At 60.4% G+C, this 23,984-nt stretch overlaps 2 protein-coding genes across 4 annotated transcripts; one reads left to right on the top strand and one right to left on the bottom strand.

Annotated features, from left to right (window-relative positions):
- Positions 1-6,606: 6,606 nt before the first annotated feature.
- On the bottom strand, positions 6,607-9,905 carry CKB (creatine kinase B). 2 transcript variants are annotated; one of them, NM_001243575.1, is given in 8 exon segments: positions 6,607-6,998; positions 7,084-7,273; positions 7,446-7,569; positions 8,260-8,431; positions 8,777-8,909; positions 8,984-9,138; positions 9,338-9,560; positions 9,838-9,905. In NM_001243575.1, coding segments are annotated over 7 exon segments (1,146 nt in total). In that variant the 5' UTR covers positions 9,531-9,560; positions 9,838-9,905; the 3' UTR covers positions 6,607-6,819.
- Positions 9,906-14,705: 4,800 nt separating this feature from the next.
- On the top strand, positions 14,706-23,479 carry TRMT61A (tRNA methyltransferase 61A). Of its 2 annotated transcripts, none has more exons than XM_021081563.1 (4): positions 14,706-15,187; positions 16,373-16,730; positions 20,473-20,739; positions 22,313-23,479. In XM_021081563.1, exons 2-4 carry the CDS (start codon positions 16,400-16,402, stop codon positions 22,570-22,572), a joined length of 858 nt encoding a protein of 285 aa, XP_020937222.1. In that variant the 5' UTR covers positions 14,706-15,187; positions 16,373-16,399; the 3' UTR covers positions 22,573-23,479. The 2 variants fall into 2 exon arrangements, with proteins under 2 accessions (XP_020937222.1, XP_020937221.1); XM_021081562.1 differs by having other exon boundaries at positions 14,707-15,363.
- The last annotated feature ends 505 nt before the right edge of the window (positions 23,480-23,984 follow it).

Below are 23,984 nucleotides of genomic sequence, written 5' to 3' on the forward strand. Positions count from 1 at the left end.
GGTAGGCCCTGGGCTTTAGTTGGGCAGGACAGACTGTGGCAAGCAGAGAGCAGGTTTACGGAGGGGAGCCCCAGTTTGGGCCAAAATGGCAAATGGAAACAAGTCTTGGGCGGGGGGGTGCCACTGCCATCAATCTCTAGTCTTGTATGTGCCATTCTGAGTGTAGGCCGGCCGGGAGCTGCCCAAAGCCTAGGCTGCTTCTTGAGCTACTGGTCCCAGTTCCAGCTAGTTCCAGGACAGACTCACATCCAAGCCCGGAGAGACCCTGAGCAGACCAGCAGTACCAAGCTGTGCCTGCCCATGCATTGGGATTAGCATGTGGTCAGTGGGGTCCCGCCCGAGTCCCCATCACCGAGGCAGGAGTCGTATGAGCCGTCACGTGAGTGCACCAGGTGAAACATGAAGGTACCCCCCCGGGGCTTATGCGCCCCTTGTCAAAGATGACTTCTGGAGTATTCTACCCCTCAGCCCTGGGCTGCTGTGAGGGCGCCTTGGAAGTGTGCTCCCCTGGTTGGACTGCTGCATGCCAGGCTCCAAACCAGGGTTTTGTCCCAAAAGCAGAAGGGAAGAGTGGCTGCTGGGAGCCAGGCAACCGTCCCTGCAGAAATTCATCAGATGCAGCTAGAGGGTATCAGACTAAGTGAAGCAAGTTAGAAAGAGGACAAATACATATGATAATCAACACTTACACAAGGAATCTAAAACATGGCACAAACGGAGGTCCTGTTATGGCTCAGTGGAAACGAACCTGACTAGCATCCACGAGGACCCGGGTTTGTTCCATGGCCTCGCCTATCTGGTTAAGGATCCAGTGTTGCTGTGGCTGTGATGTAGGCTGGCGGCGACAGCTCCAGTTCAACCCCTAGCCTGGAAGCTCCAGATGCTGTGGGCGCAGCCCTAAAAAGACAGAAAAATAAAATATGGTACAGGAGTTCCCCCTGTGGTACAGCAGGTTCAGGATCCAGTGCTGTCTCTGCAGCTGCGTGGAGCAGTGCAAGTTCAATCCCTACCGTGGTGCAGTGGTTTAAGAATTCAGCGTTGCCACAGCTGTGCTGTCAGTTGCAGCTGCAGCTTGGATTCGATCCCTGGCCCAGGAATTTCTGTTTTGGCAAAAAAAAGCAAAACAGAAACAAACTCACAGACATAGAGAACAGACTTGTGGTTGCCAAGGGAGGTAGGGGAAGTGGGATGGACTAGGAGTTTGAGGTTAGTAGATGCAAACTGTTATATTTAGAATGGATAGGAGGTCCCGTCATGGCGCAGTGGTTAACGAATCCGACTAGGAACCATGAAGTTGCAGGTTTGATCCCTGGCCTTGCTCAGTGGGTTAAGGATCTGGTGTTGCCGTGAGCTGTGGTGTAGGTTACAGACACGGCTCGGATCCCACGTTGCTGTGGCTCTGGCGTAGGCCGGCGGCTGCAGCTCCGATTCAACCCCTAGCCTGGGAACCTCCATATGCTGAGGGAGTGGCCCAAGAAATGGCAAAAAGACAAAAAAAAAAAAAAAAAAGAATGGATAAACAACAGGGTCCCGCTGTATAGCACAGAGAACGATATCCAATCTCCTGGGATAGACCATGATGAAAAGTAGTATTTGGAGTTCCCGTCGTGGCTCAGTGGTTAACGAATCTGTCTAGGAACCATGAGGTTGCGGGTTTGATCCCTGGCCTCGCTCAGTGGATTGAGGATCCGGTGTTGTTGTGACCTGTAGTGTAGGTCGCAGACGTGGCTCGGATACCACGTTGCTGTGGCTCCGGCGGCTACAGCTCCGATTAGACCCTTAGCCTGGGGAACCTCCATATGCCTCGAGTGTGGCCCTAGAAAAAGACAAAAAAAAAAAAAGTATTTTATTTTTATTTTTTATTTATATATATATTATTATATTACATATATATAATAATATAATAATAAATACTAATAATATATAATAATAATACTAAATTATATGTGTATGTAATTTTTTTTGTCTTTTTAGGGTTTTACCCGCAGCATATGGAGGTTCCCAGGCTAGGGGGTCCAATCAGAGCTGCAGTCGCAGGCCTACACCACAGCCACAGCAATGCCAGATCCAAGCCGCATCTGGGACCTACACTACAGCTCACAGCCACACCAGATCCTTGACCATCTAAGCAAGGCCAGGGATTGAACCCGCAACGTCATGGTTCCTAGTCGGATTCGTTTCTGCTGTTCCATGACAAGAACTTCGGAAAATAGTATTTTAAAAAGAGTGGGCGGAGTTCCCTTCGTGGCGCAGTGGTTAACAAATCCGACTAGGAACCATGAGGTTGTGGGTTCGGTCCCTGCCCTTGCTCAGTGGGTTAACGATCCGGCGTTGCCGAGAGCTGTGGTGTAGGTTGCAGACGCGGCTCGGATCCTGCATTGCTGTGGCTCTGGCGTAGGCCAGTGGCTACAGCTCCAATTGGACCCCTAGCCTGGGAACCTCCATATGCCGCGGGAGCGGCCCAAAGAAATAGCAAAAAGACCAAAAAAAAAAAAAAAAAAGAGTGGGGGTTCCTGCTGTGGTACAATGGGATTGGCAGCATCTCTGAAGCACTGGGACACAGGTTCAATTCCTAGCCCAGCACAGTGGGTTAAGGTTCCAGTGTTGTTGCATCTGTTGTGTAGGTTGCAACTACAGTTCAGATTTAACCCCAGGCCCAGGAATTCCATATGCCACGAGGTAGCCAAAAACAACAACGAGAAAAGAATGCATATGTGACTGAGTCACTTGCTGTGCAGCAGAAATTGCATAGCATCGTAAATCAACTATAATTTTTTAAAAAATAAGCTGGAAGAAGAGTTTTTAGCTTTTCTGCGTCTTAAGTTTAATTATTAAAGTCAGGCCTTACATTTTCTTTTCCTTTTTTTTTTTTTTTAGGACTGCACCTGCAGCATATGGAAGTCCCCAGGCTAGAGGTTGAATCAGAGCGGCAGCTACACAGCAACTTGCAGCAACACCCGATTCTTTAACCCACTGAGCAAGGCCAGGGATTGAATCCTCATGGATGCTAGTCGGGCTCTTAACCCACTGAGCCACAAAGGGAAGTCCAGTTGAGGTTTAAATTTTGACAAGACCTCAACTCTGAGAAAGGTGTGAAAGTTAGGACTTCTGAAACAAAGCATTACATCCTCACTTCTCTGTGGCTCTAGCAAAGCCAAACAGTGATGCAAAGACAGGTTCGAGTCCAGAGCTGTGAAGGGCATCCCTACAGAAAGCGCTTTCTCCGGCTAGGCTTGGGAACTAGCACTGTCCCCCAGTTCACATGTGAAAAGCCTCAGCCCTCAGCCTCGCTTCTTCAAGCTGAAATTCACTCCCCTCATTCACTGGAAACCCCACAGCCAGCAAGACGACTTCTTGCCAGCCAAAAGATTGTTTTCCTTTGTTACCTGTGGGCAAAGAAATTAGCCTAGAATCCTGGTGAGAACACATGTGAGCCCCAGGGTGCGGCAGGAGGCTTTGGTGTAGCAGCTCCAAACAGAAATGCAGAGGAAGGAACCGTGCAGGCCACTGCCACCCATGCAGCTGCTGCCGAGAGTGGCAGGTCCTGCACCCTGGATGTTCTGAAAGGTCCAAGAGCAGTGAACGGAACGCAGGACTTGCCCCTCAGCCAGTCCACTCTGTTTCCACCCCAGGGTTGGGGAGAGGTTCCTCCAGAGCAAGCCGGGGCGGTGGCAGTGACGCCCTGTGGCCTCAGTGATGGTCTCCCACCAGCGGGGACACCTTGCCACATTTTTTTAAAACCACTCAAAAAAAAAGAATTTGGTTCAGCTTATATAAGCAATATATGTTCACTGTAGAAAACTTGGGGACGAAAGTATAAAGAAGGAAGTCACCTGTTACCCCTCCACCCACAGCTGACTGCTGTTCTTCAGGATTTTTCCATACGTGTCCTGTGTGGGCTCTCAGGAGTACAAGCTGTTTCATAACCTGCTCTTGCACTTCCGCTTTCTTTAGGCCTGTCTCCGTCTCACTGAGGTCTTCATGCTGCTGTGGATTCCTGCATGGCACCATGTTGAGGGAGGCGGCCTGGTTTTTTTAACCAACACTTTATCGGTGGCCGTCCTGACCGGTTCTGCCCTGTTCTAAGTAATTGCATCTCTATTTGTGCAGGACAGTGGTTCTCAACCACTGATGATATGGGCCTCAGGGGACATTTGGCACTGTCTGGACATTGTCTCTCCATTGTCGCAAACAGGGTGGGTAATACTGCCCGCATCTAGGGGGCAGAGGCTGGGGATACTGCTGAGTGCCTGGCAGTACCCATGGCAGCACCCAGATGGTAGTGTTCTGTGCTTGAGAAGTTTCTTAGCTGGGCCATTACCACGTTACAGGTGTGTATGCTGTCACCGTGTCCTGGGGTGTCCTCCACCCAAAGCAGTGAGTGGATACAGGTGTGTGTTGTCTCCCAGTGGGGTGGCTTCCCCGTCTGACCAGGATTTCAAGGAAAGGTACAGTCACCGTGTGTCCAGAGGGCAGGAAGACAGATTGTAGGGCCCTGGTCAAAGGGCCCATGGACTGCTGGCTGAGCAGAGGGGCCCCCTCTGAGTGGAAACGGTCTTGGCCCAGAAAGAATTAATGCGCCTTCCAAGCACACGTTCAGTACAGCCAGCCGAAGTGAGAATAAAAAGTGAGAAGTACAAGTGAGGCAAGGGGAAAACGGGGTAGGAAAATGAGTAGCCTAGGGGAGAAGCAGTGGGTGTAGCTGAGCTTGTGGAAGAGGCTTCTCCCTACAGGGCCCCGAGGAGCTGTGCCGGTGCTACTCTCTGGCTGTTGGCCAGATTCCAGAGAGCCCAGGGGCTGTAGCCCAAGGGCAGGAGTCTCCGGCTGCTTGGGGTAGCTGGCTCCCCTGCCTGGTGAGAAATCCTGTGCCAGGCCCCGTCCTCTGGGTGACTGGCTGGGCCTGCCACTGCAAATTGCCCATTGCTAGTGTGGGAGAACCCATTCTGACAGGTCCAGGTGGTGAAGGGGGATTAAGGCCTCTTTCCCAGGCAGTGATATGCCTGCCTGACCAGGCCCCTTGGGTGCTTGTACCCACCTTAGGGTACTGTCGGGACAGGCTGGTATTGAGGGGGCCTGAGTAGGCAGGAGGGCCTTCAGCTGGAGGGAGCACAGGCCCAAGGGTGGGCACAGGCAGTTGGGCCAGGACCCCTGCCAGCCCATGTGCAGTCCCTGCAGCTCTGCAGGTAGCGGTGACACAGCAAGCCTGGGCAGCTCCTGGGCCAGCTGGCAGAGGCCTCCGCCTGCTCCTGCTGTCTCTTCTGTGCTGCCTCTGCACAGGGAAGGCCTTCCCAGGAGGGACCCGCTTCCTGGACTAGTCACGGCCCTTTCTACCCTGAGTCACCAGATTCCAGGAAGCACTGTCTGGCCTGGCCTAGCCCACGCTGGCTAGAGGAAGCTGAGAATGGAGTTGCTGCCTGCTATGTGCCCCTCACCTGAACCTTCATGGCGAAAAGGCAAGCCTGGGACTGAACCCTGGCCCCCAGGCGGTCCCCAAGTGTACACTCACCCAGCCTGTGGGCCCATGCCCTCTCCCTGGCAGAGGCTGAGCGCTGCCCTGCCTGGCCCCTGAGGCAGATGACAGGGCACCCCTCCTGCAGCTCTTTATTAGGCTTTGTCTGCCCAGCGAGAGATTGTCATGAGCCATGCCCGGCTTCTCCCAACCTCAGCAGGCTAAGGCCTGCCTGGCTGACTTATGGAACTGGGGGCCCTAGATCCACATGGGGCTGGGGAATCGGAAAACAGAGGTGGCCCTGGCCAGCAGGTGGCAGCACAGACTGCAGAGTGAGGAGCATAAGAAGACAGGCTGGGGGGTGCCCTGGCTGAGCCCCTCAGGGGCTCATCTCTGGTGAGACCCCTGAGACAGGGATGGTAGCAACTGGGAAATAGACCAGAAGACCGCCTCCAGAACAGACCCGATCTCCTTCTGCCTAGGGACCCTAATGAAGAGAGAGGCCCAGGGACTGGGGCACCTGAGGGTTTTGGAGAGGCTTGCCAGGAGGAAGGGGACTGAAGGGGTTCCAGGGCTTCCTGGAAGGGTATGGAGCCTGGGGCGCCAAGAAGGGCTCAGTTCAGCCTAGGTGGAGGTTGGGAGGGAAGTAGAGAGACTATTTAGGAGCTAGAGTAGGTGTTGGGGTGGTGGGAGGGGATGGTGGCAGGGACAAGCTGCCAGGAAGAAAAGTAACAGGACTTGGGGGTGGAGCACCGGAAAAGGCATCAAGTTTCTGGGCTCCAGTCCCCATCCCCCCTACCCCGCCAGCCCCTGGACTGCTCACTGCAGGATGGGGCTAAGCAGCGTGCAATGCTCTACCCCCGAGGCCCGAAAATCCCTTAGGTCCTCAGGGCAGAGCTCTGCCACCCTGGGGTTCCTCTCTCCACCCCCCCCGGCCCCACCCCCAGCCCACCCAAAACCTGCAAGGAAGCTAAGTAGACAGGATGGCAGAAGAGGCTCATGAATAGGACTGGGGAGGGGGTACAGCAGGCTAACTGTCCGGACAGCCTCCAGCTTCCTGTCCCATGGCACGCAGAAGGGCAGACCCAGGGCTCAGTCCTCACAACCCGACTGCGGGGCCCTGGGCTGCCCTGGGAAAGAGGAGGCACCACTCAGACTTGGGGCAGGCCAAAACCTGTTTATTTCAGCATCAGCAACATCTTAGCCATCACAAAAATAAACTCTACTGAGGGCGGCAGGAGAAGTCTCTACAGCGAGGCTAAGGACTCAGCCACCAAAGGGTGAGCCTCAGGGGTGCATGGTGGGCACTGCCCGGGCAATAAATTAGGAAGCAGCGGGGCTGGTGGTGGCAGCAGGTGCAGGCCAGGGCTTCACTTCTGGGCGGGCACGAGGTCATCAATGGCCTGGCCCTGCTCCAGCCGCTGCTCCATCTCGATGAGCAGCTTCACCCCGTCCACCACCATCTGCACCAGCTCCACCTCGGAGAAGCCCAGGCGGTCAGCATTGGAGACATCGAAGACCCCGCCCACAGCGGCGGTGTCCACACCGCCTGGGGAGACAGACGGGTCAGCAGGGTTGGGGGGGTGTCAAGGGAGGCACCCTGAGGGGATGCCTGCAGTCCCCACCCAGCTCACCTGTGCCTCGCTTCTGGAGCCGCAGCCGCTTGAGCACCTCGGGGAACTTCTCGTGCTTGCCCAGGTGGGGCAACTTGATGTGCACACCTGCCCGCAGCCCCGTGCCCAGGTTGGATGGGCAGGTCAGGATGTAGCCCAGGTGAGGGTTCCACATGAACTCGTAGTTCTTGGACTTGAAGAGGGTTTCGATCTAGAGGCGGAGAAGGTGTCAGAGGGGAGGATGGGCTGAGGCACCCCCAGGGGACCAGAGGGGACCCAGGAGCTCCTTACAGATCTGCCTGAACCCCAGGGCCTCGTCCTGCCCCCTCCCAGGCACCAGGCTCCCACCGTCGCAGCCCCGCCTGGGGGTGGCCAGGCCTGACCTGAGTGAGGCCATTGCAGAAGCGGGTGAACACCTCCTTCATGTTGCCCCCCTTCTGCATGGAGATGACCCGCAGGTGGTCCTCCTCGTTGATCCACACCAGGAAGGTCTTATTGTCATTGTGCCTGCGGAAGGCCCACAGTCAGCCTCCTCCCTGGACTGTGGTCTCGGGCCACGTCCAGAAACCAAAACGAGGGGGCCCCAGACCCAATTCTCAAGTCCCAGAGGTGCTCGTCCCACCTGTACCAGGGGTGCGGGCTGTTGCTAGGACCCCAGCCCCGTCTACACTCTGGGGTCAGGCAGGGAGGGGATGAAAAGGCTTTGGGCCACTTCCCAGCTTGCCCAGTTTAGCCTGGGTGGCGCATGGGGGGGTACAGTCCCCACAGAGGGGAGAAGGGGCAGAGGTGGCCAGGAGAATGCACTTTATCTGGCTTTGGAAGTGGAAACAGGAGCTGGTAAGCCCTTCTCCCCCGACTCCCCAACCGAGGAAACTTCTGCGTCACCCAGCAACTCAGAGTCCCAGCGGGAAGTGGGCTAGAAAGAGAAAAGGCAAGGTCCTTCTCCCAAGGCGGGGTGTTTGAAGGCGAAAAGCCAGCAGGACGGGTCCCCCACCTCTAAGATCCCGAGAGGCTGAGGCCTCTATCAGCCAGGGTCCTTCACACACCTGCGTGCTCAAGGTCACCTGCAAGGAGGCCTGGGCGGCACCAAACCTCTCCCAGGAGCAAGGCTCCTCCCTCTTCCTCCTGACTCGGCCGCTTCGAGGACGAAGGGGCGGGGTGGAGGGACCCGCGGGAGGGGGGTTGGGCCTTACGCACCAGATGCCGCGGGCATCGGGCCAGTCGCGGGCCATGCCCGAGGCCAGCAGCAGGGGCGACACGGGCTTGTCGAAAAGGAAGTGGTCGTCGATGAGCTGCTGCTGTTCCGCCTCGGTCATGCTTTTGAGCGCGTAGTACCTCCCCGCCAGGTCACCGTCCAGGCTCGACAGGGCTGCGAAGGGGCGCGCTCAGGAGGACGAGCGGGAGGGGGCGGGGGAGGGGAGGGTCCGTGCCCATACCCTCAACCCCCTCTCGCGACAGGAGTGCATCCCACCTCCCAATGCCCGCCCAGCCTGCTGGGAATCCAGTCCTCGCGGTCGGTCGGGGCGGCGGGCCGACCCTCGCCGGCCCCCAGTGCGCCGCAGACCCAGGGTGCTGGGCCTGTCCCTCCAGGAAACCGGAGCCGGCTCGCAGATAAGAGCGCGGCGGCGGCTCAGATGACCGGTAAACAAGCGGGCAGGGACCGGCACCGAGGGGTGGGGGGGCGCGGGAGGCACCCAGTCGGCCCGACCTGTACCTTCGACAGCGAGCTTCTCGATGGCGCGGCGCTCCCCGCGGCTGCAGTGCGGGGGTAGACAGAAGCCGCGGATGCTGCGGCCCGTGCGCACCCGCGAGCTCAGCACGTAGTTGGGGTCCAGGTCGTCGCCGCCCTGGGAGACCAAGCGGGGTTCAGCGTCGAGAGAGCCCTCCCTACCCCGACCCGCCGCCCGAGGCCGCCCTGCACCTGAAGGTTGTCTGGGTTGAGATCGGTCTTGTGCTCATCGCTAGGCTTGTAGCCGCCGTGCCGGTCCTCAATGATGGGGTCAAAGAGTTCCTTGAACACGTCATACGACTCCTCGTCGCCAGCAACGCAGCCCACAGTCATGATATAGGGGTGGCCTAGAGGGGAACACGGAATGGGGACAGTGACGTCACTGCCAGGCCCGGGCAAGCTGCTGAGGATCCTGTGGCCGCGCGCGGAGAAGGGGCGCCGGGACCTTGGCCCGAGGGGGGCTGGGGGATGCCCTGGGTCCTAGACTCCCGATATATGTCACGTATACGGCGCGGGCACCCTGACCCCGCGAGTAGGGTGCGGTACCTGGGTTGTCCACGCCGGTCTGGATGACGTCGTCCAACGTGAAGCCGCTGGGCGTGCTCTTAGCGCGCAGCTCGGCATACAGCTCGGGGGTCAGCACCTTGGCCATGTGGTTGTTGTGGCCGCTGAGGTCGGGGAACTCGTCCTCAGCCGGGAAGCGCAGCTTCAGCGTGTTGTGGCTGTTGGAGAAGGGCATGGCGGCGGCGGCGGCGGCGGCGGCGGCGAGCTGCGGGGAGACGTGGGGGTCAGCGGGGCCCGAGGCTCTGAGCCTCCCACCTGCAAACCTACCCAAGGACCGGGCCAAGGTCAGGCGAGGTCTGCGCTGCGCGCAGGAGACTATCACATCTACCACGACGACCCCCAGCCTAGCTGATGCTCCCGTCCTAGGCGGTGGGCCGGGGGGCTGCGCCGAGCGCGGGACGCCCCGGCCTCTTCGCGCAGCCCTTGCCCCAGTGTCCCGCGCAGCCCTTGCCCCAGCGGCCCGGGCCCTATGGCCCACTCACTGAGCGGCCAGGCAGGGGTGGGAGCTCTCGAGAGACCGGCAGCTCCGGGCGCGTCGCAGGCGAACAGCGGTCGCTCAGAGCTCCAGCTGCTCTTAAGGGGCGCGACGCGGGCCTCCCATTGGCCGCTATTTATAGCCCATTCATTCCATTGGACCGCGCTGCGGGGTGGTGCCCGCCGCTTTGTCCGCCGCCCGGGGCCCCTACACCCCCCCCCACCCCTCCCAGGCTGCCCACCGCGACTACCCCCTGGCTGGGACCCCTTGCAGCCCTCCCACCCCGCCCGCCCAGGATCCCAAAGCGGGAACTTTAGGCCATTGGACATTCTGGATTCTCCCACCCGCTGTCTGCCTCCGAGCGGGAAACTGAGGCAGGGGGGCCACCCGGCAGTGAGGGACGCTCAGGCCTGTCTGCACCATGACTTCTGCCTTCCCTCCGCCCGCCAGTCTCCGCGGTGCTCCCAGCGAGGGGCCAGGCGAGAGCGTCCAGGGCTTCCACAGCAGGTACTGCCACCCCCCAAACCCCTCCCTTCTCCCGCCGGCCCGAGCTGGCCCCAAGCCTCTGACCTTCCTCAAGGTGCCCGCAGGCATCTCCCGGGCCATCTTGGTGCAGAGGGAGGGCGAAGTCTGGATGCCGCCCAGCCCGGCGGCACCCTTGGTAGATTGACCTTGGGCAGTTCCCAGGGGATTTTGGGGATCCCAGCCAGAGACCACCCCCCCTCCCCAGACCCGGCCCCTCCTGGTCGATGCAGGAACACATGGCCTTGAGAGGCTGCTGGGCAGTGCACAGCCTCTAGGCCTGGGCCCTCTCTGTCGGAGACAAATACATCTCCCCACCCCCCACCCCAAAGGCAGAACTTGGAGACTCTAGGCAAAAAAACAGGGGAAATGCTAACAAACAATAACTCACTAAAAATCTGAATCATGCAAGTTAAGACAACAATGACTATGCGGTCCACTACCCACCACACACCCAAATTGCAGAAGATTGACCCCAGTCAGTGTGGGCTACAGGGTGGCACGTGGGGAGACAGGCGTTCACACGCTGTCGCAGCTTCAAATTGCTACATCCTTTTTGGAAAGTCACTTGGCAAGATCTATTAAAATGTAAAATGTTCCTTCTCCGTGACCCAGCAATACCACTTCTAGGAATCCAGTCTTTGGAAAGGGCAGCCTCGTTTCTCTTTGCAGGTAGACCAAGAGATGTGTAGTAGGAGAAACAAACACCAATAAATCTGGATACTATTGGATGCCCAACATTTGGGAACTGGCCAGGGCATAGGGAAGGCATTTTCCCAGTGTGGAGTATTACGCAGCTATTAAAAAGCGTGACTTGGAGCTTGTGTGGTTAATGTCCATCATATTGCTTTGTGAGTGAAGCAAGGAAGGGAGGAAACCCTTATCTCTGTGTGGGTTTAGCAGAATTTCTCCAGGGCTGCACAGTGAGCTCTGTGGGCTGCTGCTGGGGGACAGAAGATGCCTGGAGCAAGCCAACCAATGACCAAAATAGCCTCAAGGGATGGAAGGAGATGAGAGCCTCGGGGGCAGGGATAGAGTAGAAATTCCAGTGTATTTGGAGCCTCCGAGGAAGAGGCACTGGAGGAAAGGGAAGTCCGCCGGCCTCTGCCTCCATGCAGTCCTGTGTTCACCGGGGAGGGACTCCTGCCTCTTTCCTTGCATACCCTGGCATGCTTTGACTTGCTCCCAGTCAGCATGTTTTTAGACCCATAAAACAGATCAAGGTAAAAAGGCAAATGGCCCTGGACATTCTGGATTCTCCCACCCGCTGTCTGCCTCCGAGCGGGAAACTGAGGCAGGGGAGCCACCCGGCAGTGAGGGACACTCAGGCCTGTCTACACCAGGACTTCTGCCTTCCCTCCGCCCGCCCGCCAGTCTCTGCGGTCTCAGCAGGTGTCCCTTAAGCCTGAAATTCCTGCATTCTGTGCCCCCTGCAGCCCCTTCCCCTAATTTTAGAAGGATCTGCAGCTGCCTTCCCCAGTTCCCCACCCCCAAAGGCCTGATGGGCTCAAGTTTCTGTTTCTGGAAACAGAGCTGCTGGCCCTGAAAGCCTCCTTGGCTTTCAGACCTGCCCGCCTCAGGGCTCTTTGTCTGCAGCTTCCCAGAAGGCCACCTTTCCCCTCCCCCTCCCCGCCCTCGAGTTGCCTGACCAACTTGGGATGGGGGAAGGGAAGGACCCCCATTGTTCTCACTTCCCTCCAGGAGCAAGGAGAGGTGAAGTCCAGGGGCCTTGGGGTCTTCCCAGGGCCAGGCCCTGGGGTTGCTCCTGCCCCGGTCCCCAGCCTTCTGAGATGAGGGTTTTGTCCTACTTTTGCAGATAAGCAAAGGGAAGATCAGAAGGTGGGTGACAGGGGGACCAGGTCAGAGGTCTGGCAAGCCCTGAGTGATCTTCGAGGGCCTGGGCCTGTGCTAACCAGACGCAGGGCCCACCCCAGGGACCCCCAGCGGGCCAAGCCCGGGGGGCTGGACTCGGACTGACAGTGACAGAGTGCATGGTCAGCAGCTGTGACGGTGGAAGTGGGGTGGGGCTTCCAGGCCTTTAGACTCAAGTCAGGTTGAGGCCCCCCACTAGGCAAGGGCTGCTGGGGAGCCGGTGGGGGTGTCCCAGAGCAGTGAAGCAAAGAGGGGGACTGGGGGGTACCAGCCTCTGCCTCCGGGGGAAGAACACTGCCCATGGCTAAACTAGCCCTTGTCTGTGGACCCTCCAGTCTCCCCAGGGCCCACGGGAGCCGGTTTGGTGGCGTCCAGGCAAGAAACTGGGTGACATCACCTGGCCAGTTACGTTCCAGGTTCCTCAGAAATCACACATGGTTACATATTAACCACTGGGCCCTGGAGGGGGTGGGGAGCCTCAAAGGAGTTCCGGCCTTTCATCCACAGGAATGGTCCGCTGAGCGGGGCAGACACAGACCTGGGCAGGCGGGGGCGAGCCGGGTGGGAGGGCACAGGATGGCCTCCTCAGGGTCTGTCTCCTCAGCGCGCAGCCCAGGGCCATTGCGTCCTGCAGGTGCCCTGCCCCTGAATTCCGCACAACGCACAGGGGAAGCTGGTTGGGGTCAGAAAGGGGCAGGGACTGCCTTGTGGTCACAGAGCATGTTGGGGCAGAAGGCTGAGCTGTTCAGAGTAGAGGGACCTTGGGTCACCTGATCACTGCCTGAGACGCAGGAGCGGAGCAGCCTCCCTCTGTCAGCATCCTCAGCCTCTCCCTTCCCTCCAGGGCCTTCTTCCTGCCTGTTCCCACATTTCTTCAGATCCACCACTGGTTCTCCGAAGCCAAGTTTGCTGGCTTTAAATCCCAAGCCCACGCTGGCCACTTTGGCTGCGTGACCTTAGACAAGTTTCTTGACCTCCCTGAATCTCATGCTCCCCATCTGTGAGGTGGTCCCACCCTCAGAGGCTTGTGAGGAGGATTCAAGGTGATGACACTTAATTGGGCTTATATAGCATTGGTTCTTTTTTTTTTTTTGTCTTTTTGCCATTTCTTGGGCCGCTCCCGCGGCATATGGAGGTTCCCAGGCTAGGGGTTGAATTGGAGCCGTAGCCACTGGCCTACGCCAGAGCCACAACAACGCGGGATCCGAGCCACATCTGCAACCTACACCACAGCTCACGGCAACGCCGGATCCTTAACCCACTGAGCAAGGGCAGGGATCGAACCCGCCACCTCATGGTTCCTAGTCGGATTTGTTAACCACTGCGCCACGACGGAAACTCCTAGCATTGGTTCTTTTTATTTTTTTCCCTGGTCATGTGTATGACATAGCGGAAGTTCCTGGGCCAGAGGTCAAACCTAAGCCACATCAGTGCCCCGAGCCCCTGCAGTGACAATGACAGATCCTTAGCCCGTTGCGCCAAAAGACAACTGGAGCCTTAGTTCTTTTTAGGGGCCCCTTATACACAAATGCTGTCCTGAGTAAGGTGCTCAGGTCGACTCAGGCTGAGGCCAGGGGTAGGCTCAGATTGGGGAGATGGAGCCCTCGGAGGGCTGCCTGGAGGAGAGAGCAATGGAGGAACAGGCCTGCCAGTCACGGAAGGAGAGGCAAGTGGGAAGCTGGGACCACAGGAAACCACTGGCGAGTCACCAAGTCACTGAGTCCTAATTTAGGCTCTCAGGCATTTAGCCTCTGAGAAGCAAGAGGCTGGAGAAGAGGAACCCCCACACCAAGTGGAAAGTTGAGATCTCCCAGGGGCGTAATTAGGGGCTGATTCAGGCGGGAGCAGAGTCACATGGAACAAAGGCTGGCAAGCCCTAGAGTTGGGTTGTCTCAGTGCAGGACATGATGCATCCACGCAGGCAGCTGGTGGGCAGAGCACTGGCCTCGCAGAGAATGGAGGTCATCAAAGGCTCCTCATTGTCTTGCCCAAGACCCAGGCCCAAGTCAGGGCTGGGGCACAGAGGGGCTGAAACGACGCACTTGGGTCTTTGCCATGGACTCTGAGGTCCACAAACACCCTTATCAGTCCTGGCCCCAGAGGGGGAGAGTTCAGAGGGCTCCACAAGTGGGCAGGGCCTGGCCACTCCCATTTATCCAGGATGGAGTGGCCTGGGCCAAGAAGTGTGGCCTAGCGTCATTGCTAGCTGGCCCTCGGTTAGGGCTCAGGCCCCACAGCAGCTGAGTGGGCTGCAGTCTCTATCCTTCTCTAGTCCTCAAGGCTAACAGGATAAGCCCTGGCCCGCAGGGACCAGAGTGCTGCGGGATCGGCCTCTGCACACTCTCCACAGAGGAACCGGCTCTGAATCAGCACTGCTGAGACAGAACCCGGCCGCCGCTTCCCTTTTCTGCCCCACCTCTCCAGCCACCACACTCCAACCCCACCCCCGCCCCCGCCTCCCCCGCTCCCCCCCTGCCCTGTTCTGATCCCAAGGTAAGCCCAGTTCATCCAGCGCTCATTGCACCGTGGGGACACAGAACTCCTTCCCTTCTTGAAGCAGCTTCTGCACTTGGAGAATGTGCCCCGAAGGGGAGGAACGCCAACTGCACCTCCGCAGCCCCTTCAAGGCCACCATCTCCTTCCTACTCCTCTGGCTGAGCCCGGCCAAAGCCTTCTGGACGACCCTCTGATCTGCGATCCCATTTTCTGGAATATATCCTGGGAGCCATTAAGAGGTGTCCCCAGGGCGGTTTGCAGGGACAAAACGGCCATGGCCAAGCGTCCCGCTAGGGGCTTGCGCAGCTAGCGGTGGGCCGGCCCTTCGGGGACTCCAGGGCTGTCCAAGGCTGCGAAGGGGACCCTGCCCGGATCTGAAAGGACCGCAGCAGCTCGGCGGCGGGACAGTGGGACTTCCCGTTTGTCTTCCGCAGGAGCAGCTAGAAACGCTGGAGAAACTCTGGGAGGTGCGCCCCGGACGGCGGCAAGGGGGGCCCGCGGGTCCCGGGAGCCCGCGCGCGAGGGGCGGGGCCGTGACGTCGTCAGCGGGCGCCGCGCGCCGGGCCGGAGCCGGAAGGGCTGTAGCCGCGGCGCGGAGCCACGTGTAGCGCCTCCGGGAGTCTCAACCCGAGGAACGTCGCCGGTGAGACTCCCCAGGGCTACGCTGGCAGTGCGCGGGTGGGGGGGTCGCCCTGGCGGGCGCGGCGCCCACGGCTCCCGGGCAGCCTCCCCTGGCCGCCCTCAGCGCCGTGCCAGCCTGGCCTGACCCTCCGCCTGCCTCTGCCCTGGCCAGGCCAGTGTTCTGTTTCCGTCCCGCTGCACATCCCCAACCTATGCTTGCACCGCTGTGCCACTCGTCTGCCCAGATGCCCGCCATGGGAATCTGCGGCATCGAGCCTGGCCTGGAGGTGACATCAAGGGCCATTTGCTGCTTCCCCCTAGATACTCTCTGGTTTCACAGCTGGGCAATGGGAACTCGGCTCCTGGAGAAGGGTGACTCCAGAGGACCAAGTCCTTTTTTTTTCCTGTGCCCATGGCGCGTAAAAGTTCCTTGGCAAGGGTTGGAACCAGTGCCACGGTAGTGACCCAAGTCCTGCAGAGACAACTGCCAGATCCTTAACTCACTGCAACACAAGAGAACTCCAAGGAGTTCCTGCTGTGATGCAAGAGGATGCGTGGTGTCTTGGGAGCCTGGGACCCTTGGTTCGATCCCCAGCGCAGTACAGTCAGTTAGGGATTTGGCATTGCTGCAGCTGCAGCTTAGGTCACAACTGTGGCTCAGATCTGAGCCCTGGCCTGGGAACTCCATGCGCCACGGGGCAACCGAAAATGGAAAAAACAAAAGAGAGCTCCAAGGGTCAAGTCGTTTCTTTGTGGGAATCCTTGGGCCTCTTCTCTGCCAGTGCCAGGCCTCAGTCTCTCCGTCTGTGATTTGGGCTGATGGCTTTTGTCTCATGCCCAGACCAAGAAGGGCTTCAATCGTCAGGCCAGGGTGCAGCCCTTTTGGGCTGCCCTAATGGACTGTGCCAGAGGCTGAGACAGCTACTCCACCCGCACTGCTCAGGAGCTGGGCCTCACCGTCTTCTGCGGGGACTTAAGGTACACATCCTGCCTCCTGTCGCCTTACATGTTCATGTCCACACACCTAACAGGTCCCTGGCACTTGCCAGACAGCAACCATGAGCTTTGTGGCGTACGAGGAGCTGATCAAAGAGGGTGACACAGCCATCCTGTCGCTGGGCCATGGTGCAATGGTGGCCGTACGTGTACAGCGTGGGGCCCAGACCCAGACCCGGCACGGCGTCCTGCGACACTCGGTAGACCTCATTGGCCGCCCGTTTGGCTCCAAGGTGACCTGCGGCCGTGGTGGCTGGGTGTATGTGCTGCACCCGACGCCCGAGCTCTGGACGCTGAACCTGCCGCACCGGACGCAGATCCTCTACTCCACTGACATCGCCCTGCTCACCATGATGCTGGAGCTTCGGCCTGGCTCTGTGGTCTGTGAGTCCGGTGAGTTCCTCAGGCCGCCTCGGCTCCTGAGGGTGAATGTCAGACCCAGTGTCCATCCAGCCTCTAGTCTGCGCTTCCTGAACACAGGCGTGACTCTTCACCCTCTATCTTCATGTATTTACTTATCTATTTCCTTTTGAGGGCCACACCTGAGGGCATATAGAAGCTCCTGGGCTGGGGATGGAATCAGAGCTGCAGCTGCCAGCCTATGCCACAGCCATGGCAGCACCGGTTCCTTACCCCACTGAGTGAGGGATAGAACCCACATCCTCACAGACAGGATGTCGGGTTCTTAATGCTCTGAGCCACAATGGGAGCTCCTCAACTTCTGTTTTGGTTTTGTTTTGGGTTTTTTTGTGTTTTTAGGGCCACACCCTGCGGCATATAGAGGTTCCCAGGCTAGGGCTCTAATAGGATCTGTAGCCTCCAGCCTATGCCAGAGCCACAGCAACGGGGGATCCGAGCCACATCTGCAGCCTACGCCACGGCTTATGGCAGTGCTGGATCCTCAACCAGCTGGGACCAGGGTTCGAACCCGCAACCTCATGGTTCCCAGTCAGATTCGTTAACCACTGAGCCATGACGGGGACTCCTCCACTTCTGTTTTAACAGGATCTTTCTCAGGGGCTGACTGCAGGGAGTGAGGGCAGGAGGAAGGAAGCCTGGGGGGAGGCTGGTGCTATAATCTGAGAATCGATGGAGCCGGATCAAGAATAATGTTGCCAAAACCCTCCCCCGCGAATCTCCATGTCCAAGTTTTGGGTGAAGAAGAAAAGAATAGCTTTATTGCTTTGCCAGATGAGGGGACACCGCTGCTGATGCCCCCAAAACAGTGTGTCCCCACCCACAGAGGTTTCAGTGAATTTTATGGCAGTGGCTCAGGGCAAGTTTGTGATAAGAATCAGGGTGTGTGCAGGGCCTGCATTCCTTTCATCCGGCCTCGGGGGTCTCCTGGTGAGCTTCTGTGGTTCTAAAGGTTATCAAACTGTGACCTCTCTGGAATGAAGGACGCTTTATCCGGTACTTAACCTTTTTCCTTTGTTGGAGTTTCAGTTCTGCCCAAGAGCTCAAAGGTGCTGTTATGTGAATCAGTGTCCAGGAGCCGCACAGGGTCCTGCTGGGTTTCAGCAGCCCTCCGTAGGAGCTGGGCACACTGGCGTCGCACCTGTCTTGCTGGGGTGGGGTAGAGGGCTGCTCGGCGCTGACCAAGGTGCTGACTGCCAGGCCCTAACTCCGAGCTGCCCAGAGGGCAGAGGGTGCCCGGCCTAGCAGGCCCTGACCGCTGTGACCGGAGCCCCAGGCCCAGGGCTGAGCGTTGCCCCTTCCCGAAGGGAGGTCAGGGCTGCTCCCAGGTGCTCGTTATGGGTAAGAGCCTGTCTTGTGCTCATCCCAAGCCAGAACCGTTGCCACTGAGCCCAGGGCCGAGGGCACAAGTGGAAGTTCTCAGCCTCACCCATGCACCCGCCTGGGGGCCCCAGGTCTCAAAAGAGTCGCCGCCAACTTTGGAGGGCTTCAGGCCCTCTCTGGGCCTCAGTTCCTCCATGCGGACAACTGGGCTTGTGTTACCCAGCTGAGCACCTGGAAAGGGGAGGTGTCGGATGCAGAACCTGGGCTGTGAGTCAGAGAGTGGGTGGGGGCTGGGCAGAGGCCAACTGCTTGGCACCAGGGGCCCTGGGAGTGGACAGCCGCACTGCTGGGCCCTGTGCACTTGGGGCCTCGCTCCACTTGCTGAAAGAGCTTGTCAGTGAGCGCGCACCCGCTCCCCCGCCCCAGCAGTAGCGGGTTCAGCCGTGACAAGACAGGCCAGCTTTCTGCTTCCCAAAGGGGCAGACAGCCCAGTGTGGCCGTTTCAGTGTGGATTGCTGGGGTCTGGCCGGACAGGGCTGTGTGTTTACTGCTGACTCACGAGGTCCCTCCTGCTAGGGCGGTCAGCCGGACCTCTCTGGAAGAGGGGACGCTGAGTTGACAGTGATGGAAAGGAGGTCCCAGAGCCAAGGGAGACGGCTACCCCAAGGGAGAGCCTCTCCAAGACCCTGCGTGAGGGGCCAGCGAAGAGGCGGGGGTGGCAGGAGCAAGAATGAGGTCGGGTGGGGGTGGGGGGGAGAGGGGCAAAGCTCAAGGGTCACAGGAGGCTGACTTCCTGCGCGGAATGGGGAGGGGCATGGTCGGGCGAGAGTGAGACGGTGAGACAGTCCGGGACTGGAGAGGGAGTCGGGGCCTGGGGCTGGCTGGCAGGCAGGCGGCGAGGAGCGGCCCCCAGAGGAGGGAAGAGGGGGAGGCCTGGCGGGGATGGACCTGCGGGTGGGCTGGCGCTGGTTGCTTGTTGTGGGGGAGGGGAGGTGTGTGCACCTGGCACCTGGAGCCACGAGGCGGGGGGAGGGCAGGACGCAGGCCTGGCAGGGCGCCCCAGCATAGCAGGCTGAGGGCGGGGACCATGAGGCTGGAGAAAAACTGGGGATCAGTGACATGGAGGGAGCACACCGGTCACCAGGCCATGTCTCTCTGTGCCCTTGGTCGGACAGGATGGGGGCAGAGCTGCACCCCAAGTGGCTGTGGCCTCTGTCCAGTGGTGCCGAATAGAGGCCCAGAGAAAGAGGTTTGGGCGAAGGAGAAACAAATAGCTTTATGGTTTTGCCAGGCAGAGGGGGCCGCAGCAGGCTCCCCAGCTGAGCACTGGGCCTCCTTTGGGCAAAGACCGGAAGTGGTTCTGCAGGCGAAGTGGTTCTGCAGGCGCAGATGGAGCCTCAGATTAGGGGCAGGTGGGGCCGGCTGGTGTTTACCGGGGGTCCTGGAAGGAGGAGGATTTATCAGGTAGTTAGCGTCTCGCCTTTGTTGGGGGTTGGCTCTGGGGCCTCAGGTGTGGTTATGCATATGCCTTGAGAGGGAAGGGAAGCTGCCCCAGGCTGCACTATTGTTCCTTGACTGCTGCCCCTTGTCCCTGCAGCCCCTCCCTTCCCTATCACCTGTTCCAAGCTGCCCTTTGGAACTCAGGGAAGGTTGGGTAGGCTGGATGAGGTCCAGTAACTACAAACAAAAAATAAGGGCAGTTCCCGTCGTGGCGTAGTGGTTAATGAATCTGACTAGGAACCATGAGGTGGCGGGTTCGGTCCCTGCCCTTGCTCAGTGGGTTAATGATCCGGCGTTGCTGTGAGCTGTGGTGTAGGTTGCAGACGCAGCTCGGATCCCGCGTTGCTGTGGCTCTGGCGTAGGCCGGTGGCTACAGCTCTGATTCAACCCCTAGCCTGGGAACCTCCATATGCCGTGGGAGCGGCCCAAGAAATAGCAAAAAGATATAAAAAATTTAAAAAATAAGGGACCCAGAAAGGCTTCTGTGCCCAGGAGCCCCTCAGGGCCCTGGTCGGTTTCCTGGCGGGAGCAGAGCGGTGGCGGCGGGGGCAGGGTTGGGGGGCAGGAAAGTGGACGGACCCAAGTCCATGGAGAGCTGGGGACCAGTCACGGGCTGGTTCCGGGCCTCTTCGTCTGGAGCCAGTCCCGGCGCCCCCCAGGACCCATCTTTGGGGCTCCAGGTCTGTGCAGCAGTTTGCTCCAGCGCTGGGGTTGGGCAGGGCTGGACCCAGGGCAGGTGTGGGTCACCAGCCTCTCCCCTGCGCCAGCCCAGACCCCGCCTCGGTGTCCCTGGGCCTGATGACCTGTGGGCCCTTCGTGGGTCTCTAGGGCTGAGGGTGGGGTGGTTTCCTGGGTGGCCCAGTCTGATCCCTGTCCGTCCCCTGCCCCGCGCCAGGCACCGGCAGCGGCTCTGTGTCCCACGCCATCATCCGCACCATTGCACCCACGGGCCACCTGCACACGGTGGAGTTCCACCAGCAGCGGGCGGAGAAGGCTCGGGAGGAGTTCCAGGAGCACCGCGTGGGCCGGTGGGTGACCGTACGCAACCAGGACGTGTGTCGCAGCGGCTTTGGCGTGAGCCACGTGGCGGACGCTGTCTTCCTGGACATCCCCTCACCGTGGGAGGCCGTGGGCCACGCCTGGGATGCTCTCAAGGTTGAAGGTGCGCCAGGGGTTCTGGGACGGGGGCGGGGTGGCCAGGCCAGGGCCCCCTTTGGCCTGAGGTTGGGGGCGGGGGGGGCTCGGGGAGAGTGGGGCCCCACTCCTACCCTGCAGTGGCAGGTGTCTGAGGCCGCTGGGGAATGTGGCAGCCCTGTCTGCGTGAGAGCATGCCAGAGGTCAGAGGTCAGCCCCTGACCCCAGCTGCCCTGGTAGAATCTCCCCACCCCGCCAGCCGCCAGCCGCCAGCCAGGCGAACGTGCCCCTTTTAGGGAAGATGCCGGTGCGGAGGCGGAGGGCTGGGCTCCCAGCCAGGGAGGCGCTGGCGAGGCCCTGGGTTTTTCCCTTTTCTGGAGAAGGAGCCGCCTTGGCAGCCAGCAACCCCCCCCTGCCCCCCGGGGAGCCGAGCGCCACGGGGGCGGCCCCGCTCCAGCACAGGGTCCCCCTGCCCGCTGGCTCAAGCTGGGCCCTGGTCTCTGCTGACATGGCCTGGGCCAGGGGGTCCACCGCACCTCCCCGCCTCCAGCTTTGCCCCCAGTCACCTGCAGACCCTTCCTGCTCTGGGGACGGTCCCAGGAGGCTGGCACTGGGCACCCAGCAGGCAGCGGCTGAGCCCCTGACCTGGTGGCCAGCCCGGGCAGCCGCCGTCTCTCTCTCCCCGTTCCCGCTGCCCCGCTAAGCCCTGTTCTCTGGGCCTTTTCACTGATCTGCTCCCAGCCTACCCGTGGCTCCCACGTTTTGGGGGGCCTGCCTGCCGCTGCGTGAGCCCAGCCCAGTTGCTCTCTGGACCTCTGACTGAGCCACAGGGATTAGGTCCCCTCGGGGTGACCCTGCCCTCTGGGTTGACAAAAACCTCATGCTCTGCCTCCCCGTGCAGACTTTCTGCAGACCCGATGCGGTGATCTGTGTGCCGGCTGTCGCTGAGGCAACCAGGCCTCTGGGACCTCTGGGGGCTCGCCTGGGCCACCTCCCTTCCCCCAGCCTGGCTTTCGCACACCCTCCCTTCCCGGAGGGGACCAGAGCCAAGCCATGGGGTGCTGTGGGCAGGCCCTGGTGGGAGGCGGCAAGAGGGGGCTGCGGGCTCTGCGCCTGCCCTGTCATCCTTGGGCTGCAGGGCTCAGCTCTGGGTAGGCGCCTGCTGTCCCTGGAACAAGCAACAGCCTCTAATTTCCTGTGACAGCAGCAGCCCTCGCCCCCGAGTTGCTCTGCATGGTTGGAGCTATTCTGGGCGCCCCTGGGGCTGGGCCTTGTCAGGGCTCCACCCTGGCCCTGACCCCCGCTGCCTGTAGGAATCAGGGTGGTAGCACCCACTGGAAGCCCAGGGAGTCACGGGAGTGGACTTGGCCCCACCCCTACGGGGACCCGAGAGGCAGGGGAGTGCTTGTCCCCGGGCCCTGCCCAGCTCCTCTACCCTGGGCTGCAGCTTGGCCAGCCTGACCCCAGGGTGGGGCTGGGGGCGGGCCACGTGGGGTACTGGGAGGAGGCTGGGGTGTGTGGCCTCTGTCCCTGCAGTCCTGGCCCACAGACCCCGGGCCGGGGGGCCCCCGGTGCACTGACCCCTGTGTCCTCCTGCACAGGTGGGCGCTTCTGCTCCTTCTCGCCGTGCATTGAGCAGGTGCAGCGCACGTGCCAGGCGCTGGTGGCCCGCGGCTTCTCGGAGCTGAGCACCCTGGAGGTGCTGCCCCAGGTCTATCATGTGCGCACCGTCAGCCTGCCCGCGCCCGACCTGGGCGCCAGCCCGGGCCCCGACGCCCGCCCCTTCCGCAGCGGCACGCCCATGAAGGAGGCCGTGGGCCACACCGGGTACCTGACCTTCGCCACCAAGACCCTGGGCTAGCGAGCCGCCGGCAGGACTCCGGGAGCTGGGGGCCCTGCGGGGCCAGACAGGGAGGCTCGGCTCGGCCAGAAGATGCCTTATATGGTCAGCGGACGCCTGCCGGGCCGTGTTTAGAAACAGAGGGACCGTGGGCCGGGGCCTGGTGTGTGGCTGAAAGGAGGCTGCCACGGGGGGGGGTGGAGGGGGAAGCATCCAGTCCCTGGGGAGTCAGACCTCCCTCCCATGTCACCCCTGCCCTCAGCGTCCCATCCTGCTGCTGTTTGCTGTCACGTGAAGTGTCCACTGCCGTGGCCTCTTCTGGATGTGGAGGCCCAAGAGGGCAGGTGGCAGGAGGGTACAGCTCTCACCCCTTTCCCGGGGGCCTCCTACAGCAGGTGGGGAGCAAAGACTCGGAGGAGGGAGAGGGCCTGGGCCTGTGAAGCAGCTGCCCGGCAGGGTTGTGGGCTGGCCTGTCATCGATGTTTGAAAGCGGACCCTGCTGTGTGGCCTCAGGCCTGACCTTACTCCACTGGGCACTGCCTGGGCATGTGGGCTTGTGCCCAGTCCCCCCCACCCCACCCCAGTCTACCCCTGAAAGTGCCTTCTGCTGCCCTGGTCCAGCCAGGGCCCCCGTGTGTCCCTTAGAGAAGAGCTGAGCCAGACGGGATGTGCTTCCCATGGTCGGCCAGGCCAGGTCCCAGCCACGCGGTGCCCTGCCTCTCGCAGGAGCCTCGGGCTTGTGCGGGGCGTACAGGACGGAGGATGGGAGGTCACCGGGTCCCGTGTGTTCAGCCCCACCCCGGCCTCACCAGCAGCCAGGAGCCTCTGTCCCCATGTTAGGACCAGAGCCCAGGGCACTGCGCTGCAGGAAGCCGGCCCCCAACCATGCCTGGCAGAGAAATAAACACTGTCGCCCCTGCCGTGCTGACTGGTGCCCTGCAAGGCCAGACTTCTCTCCACACCTGCCCAGCTCAGCTTCTTCCTCTCCCAGGCGGACACCGCAGGGGCTCTGGACTCCAGGACAATGGCCTGGGACATGGTGGACAAAGGGGCGAGTGTGTGGCCACCCCCAGCCAGCTGCAGAAAGGGCCACTTGTCCCTGGGAAGGGTGGGGGCGGGAGAAGAGGGACTCCCTGCCTGTGTGTCTGTCTCTCCCTCTGGCCACATCTGTCCCCTGTGCCCCGGGCCCTCCGTCAGCAGCCTGGCCCAGGCACCTGGGCTGCCTCGTGCGCTTCCTCAGGGCCCACCCCCTGGCCTCTGTTCTGGCCCAAGGCCACCACCCAGGCTTGGGGGTCGCTGGAGGGTTGCCAAGTGAGGTGGGCCTGCAAGAGAACCCATCTCTTAGAACCCAAGACCTGTGTCCCTTCAGAGACCCTGAGGTCCCTGGAATCACCTGTTCCTTCAAGGACTGGCCCTGACCTCTGACCAGATGT

This window comes from Sus scrofa, unplaced genomic scaffold (assembly GCF_000003025.6).
Source record: "Sus scrofa isolate TJ Tabasco breed Duroc unplaced genomic scaffold, Sscrofa11.1 Contig1914, whole genome shotgun sequence".
NCBI lineage: Eukaryota > Metazoa > Chordata > Mammalia > Artiodactyla > Suidae > Sus > Sus scrofa.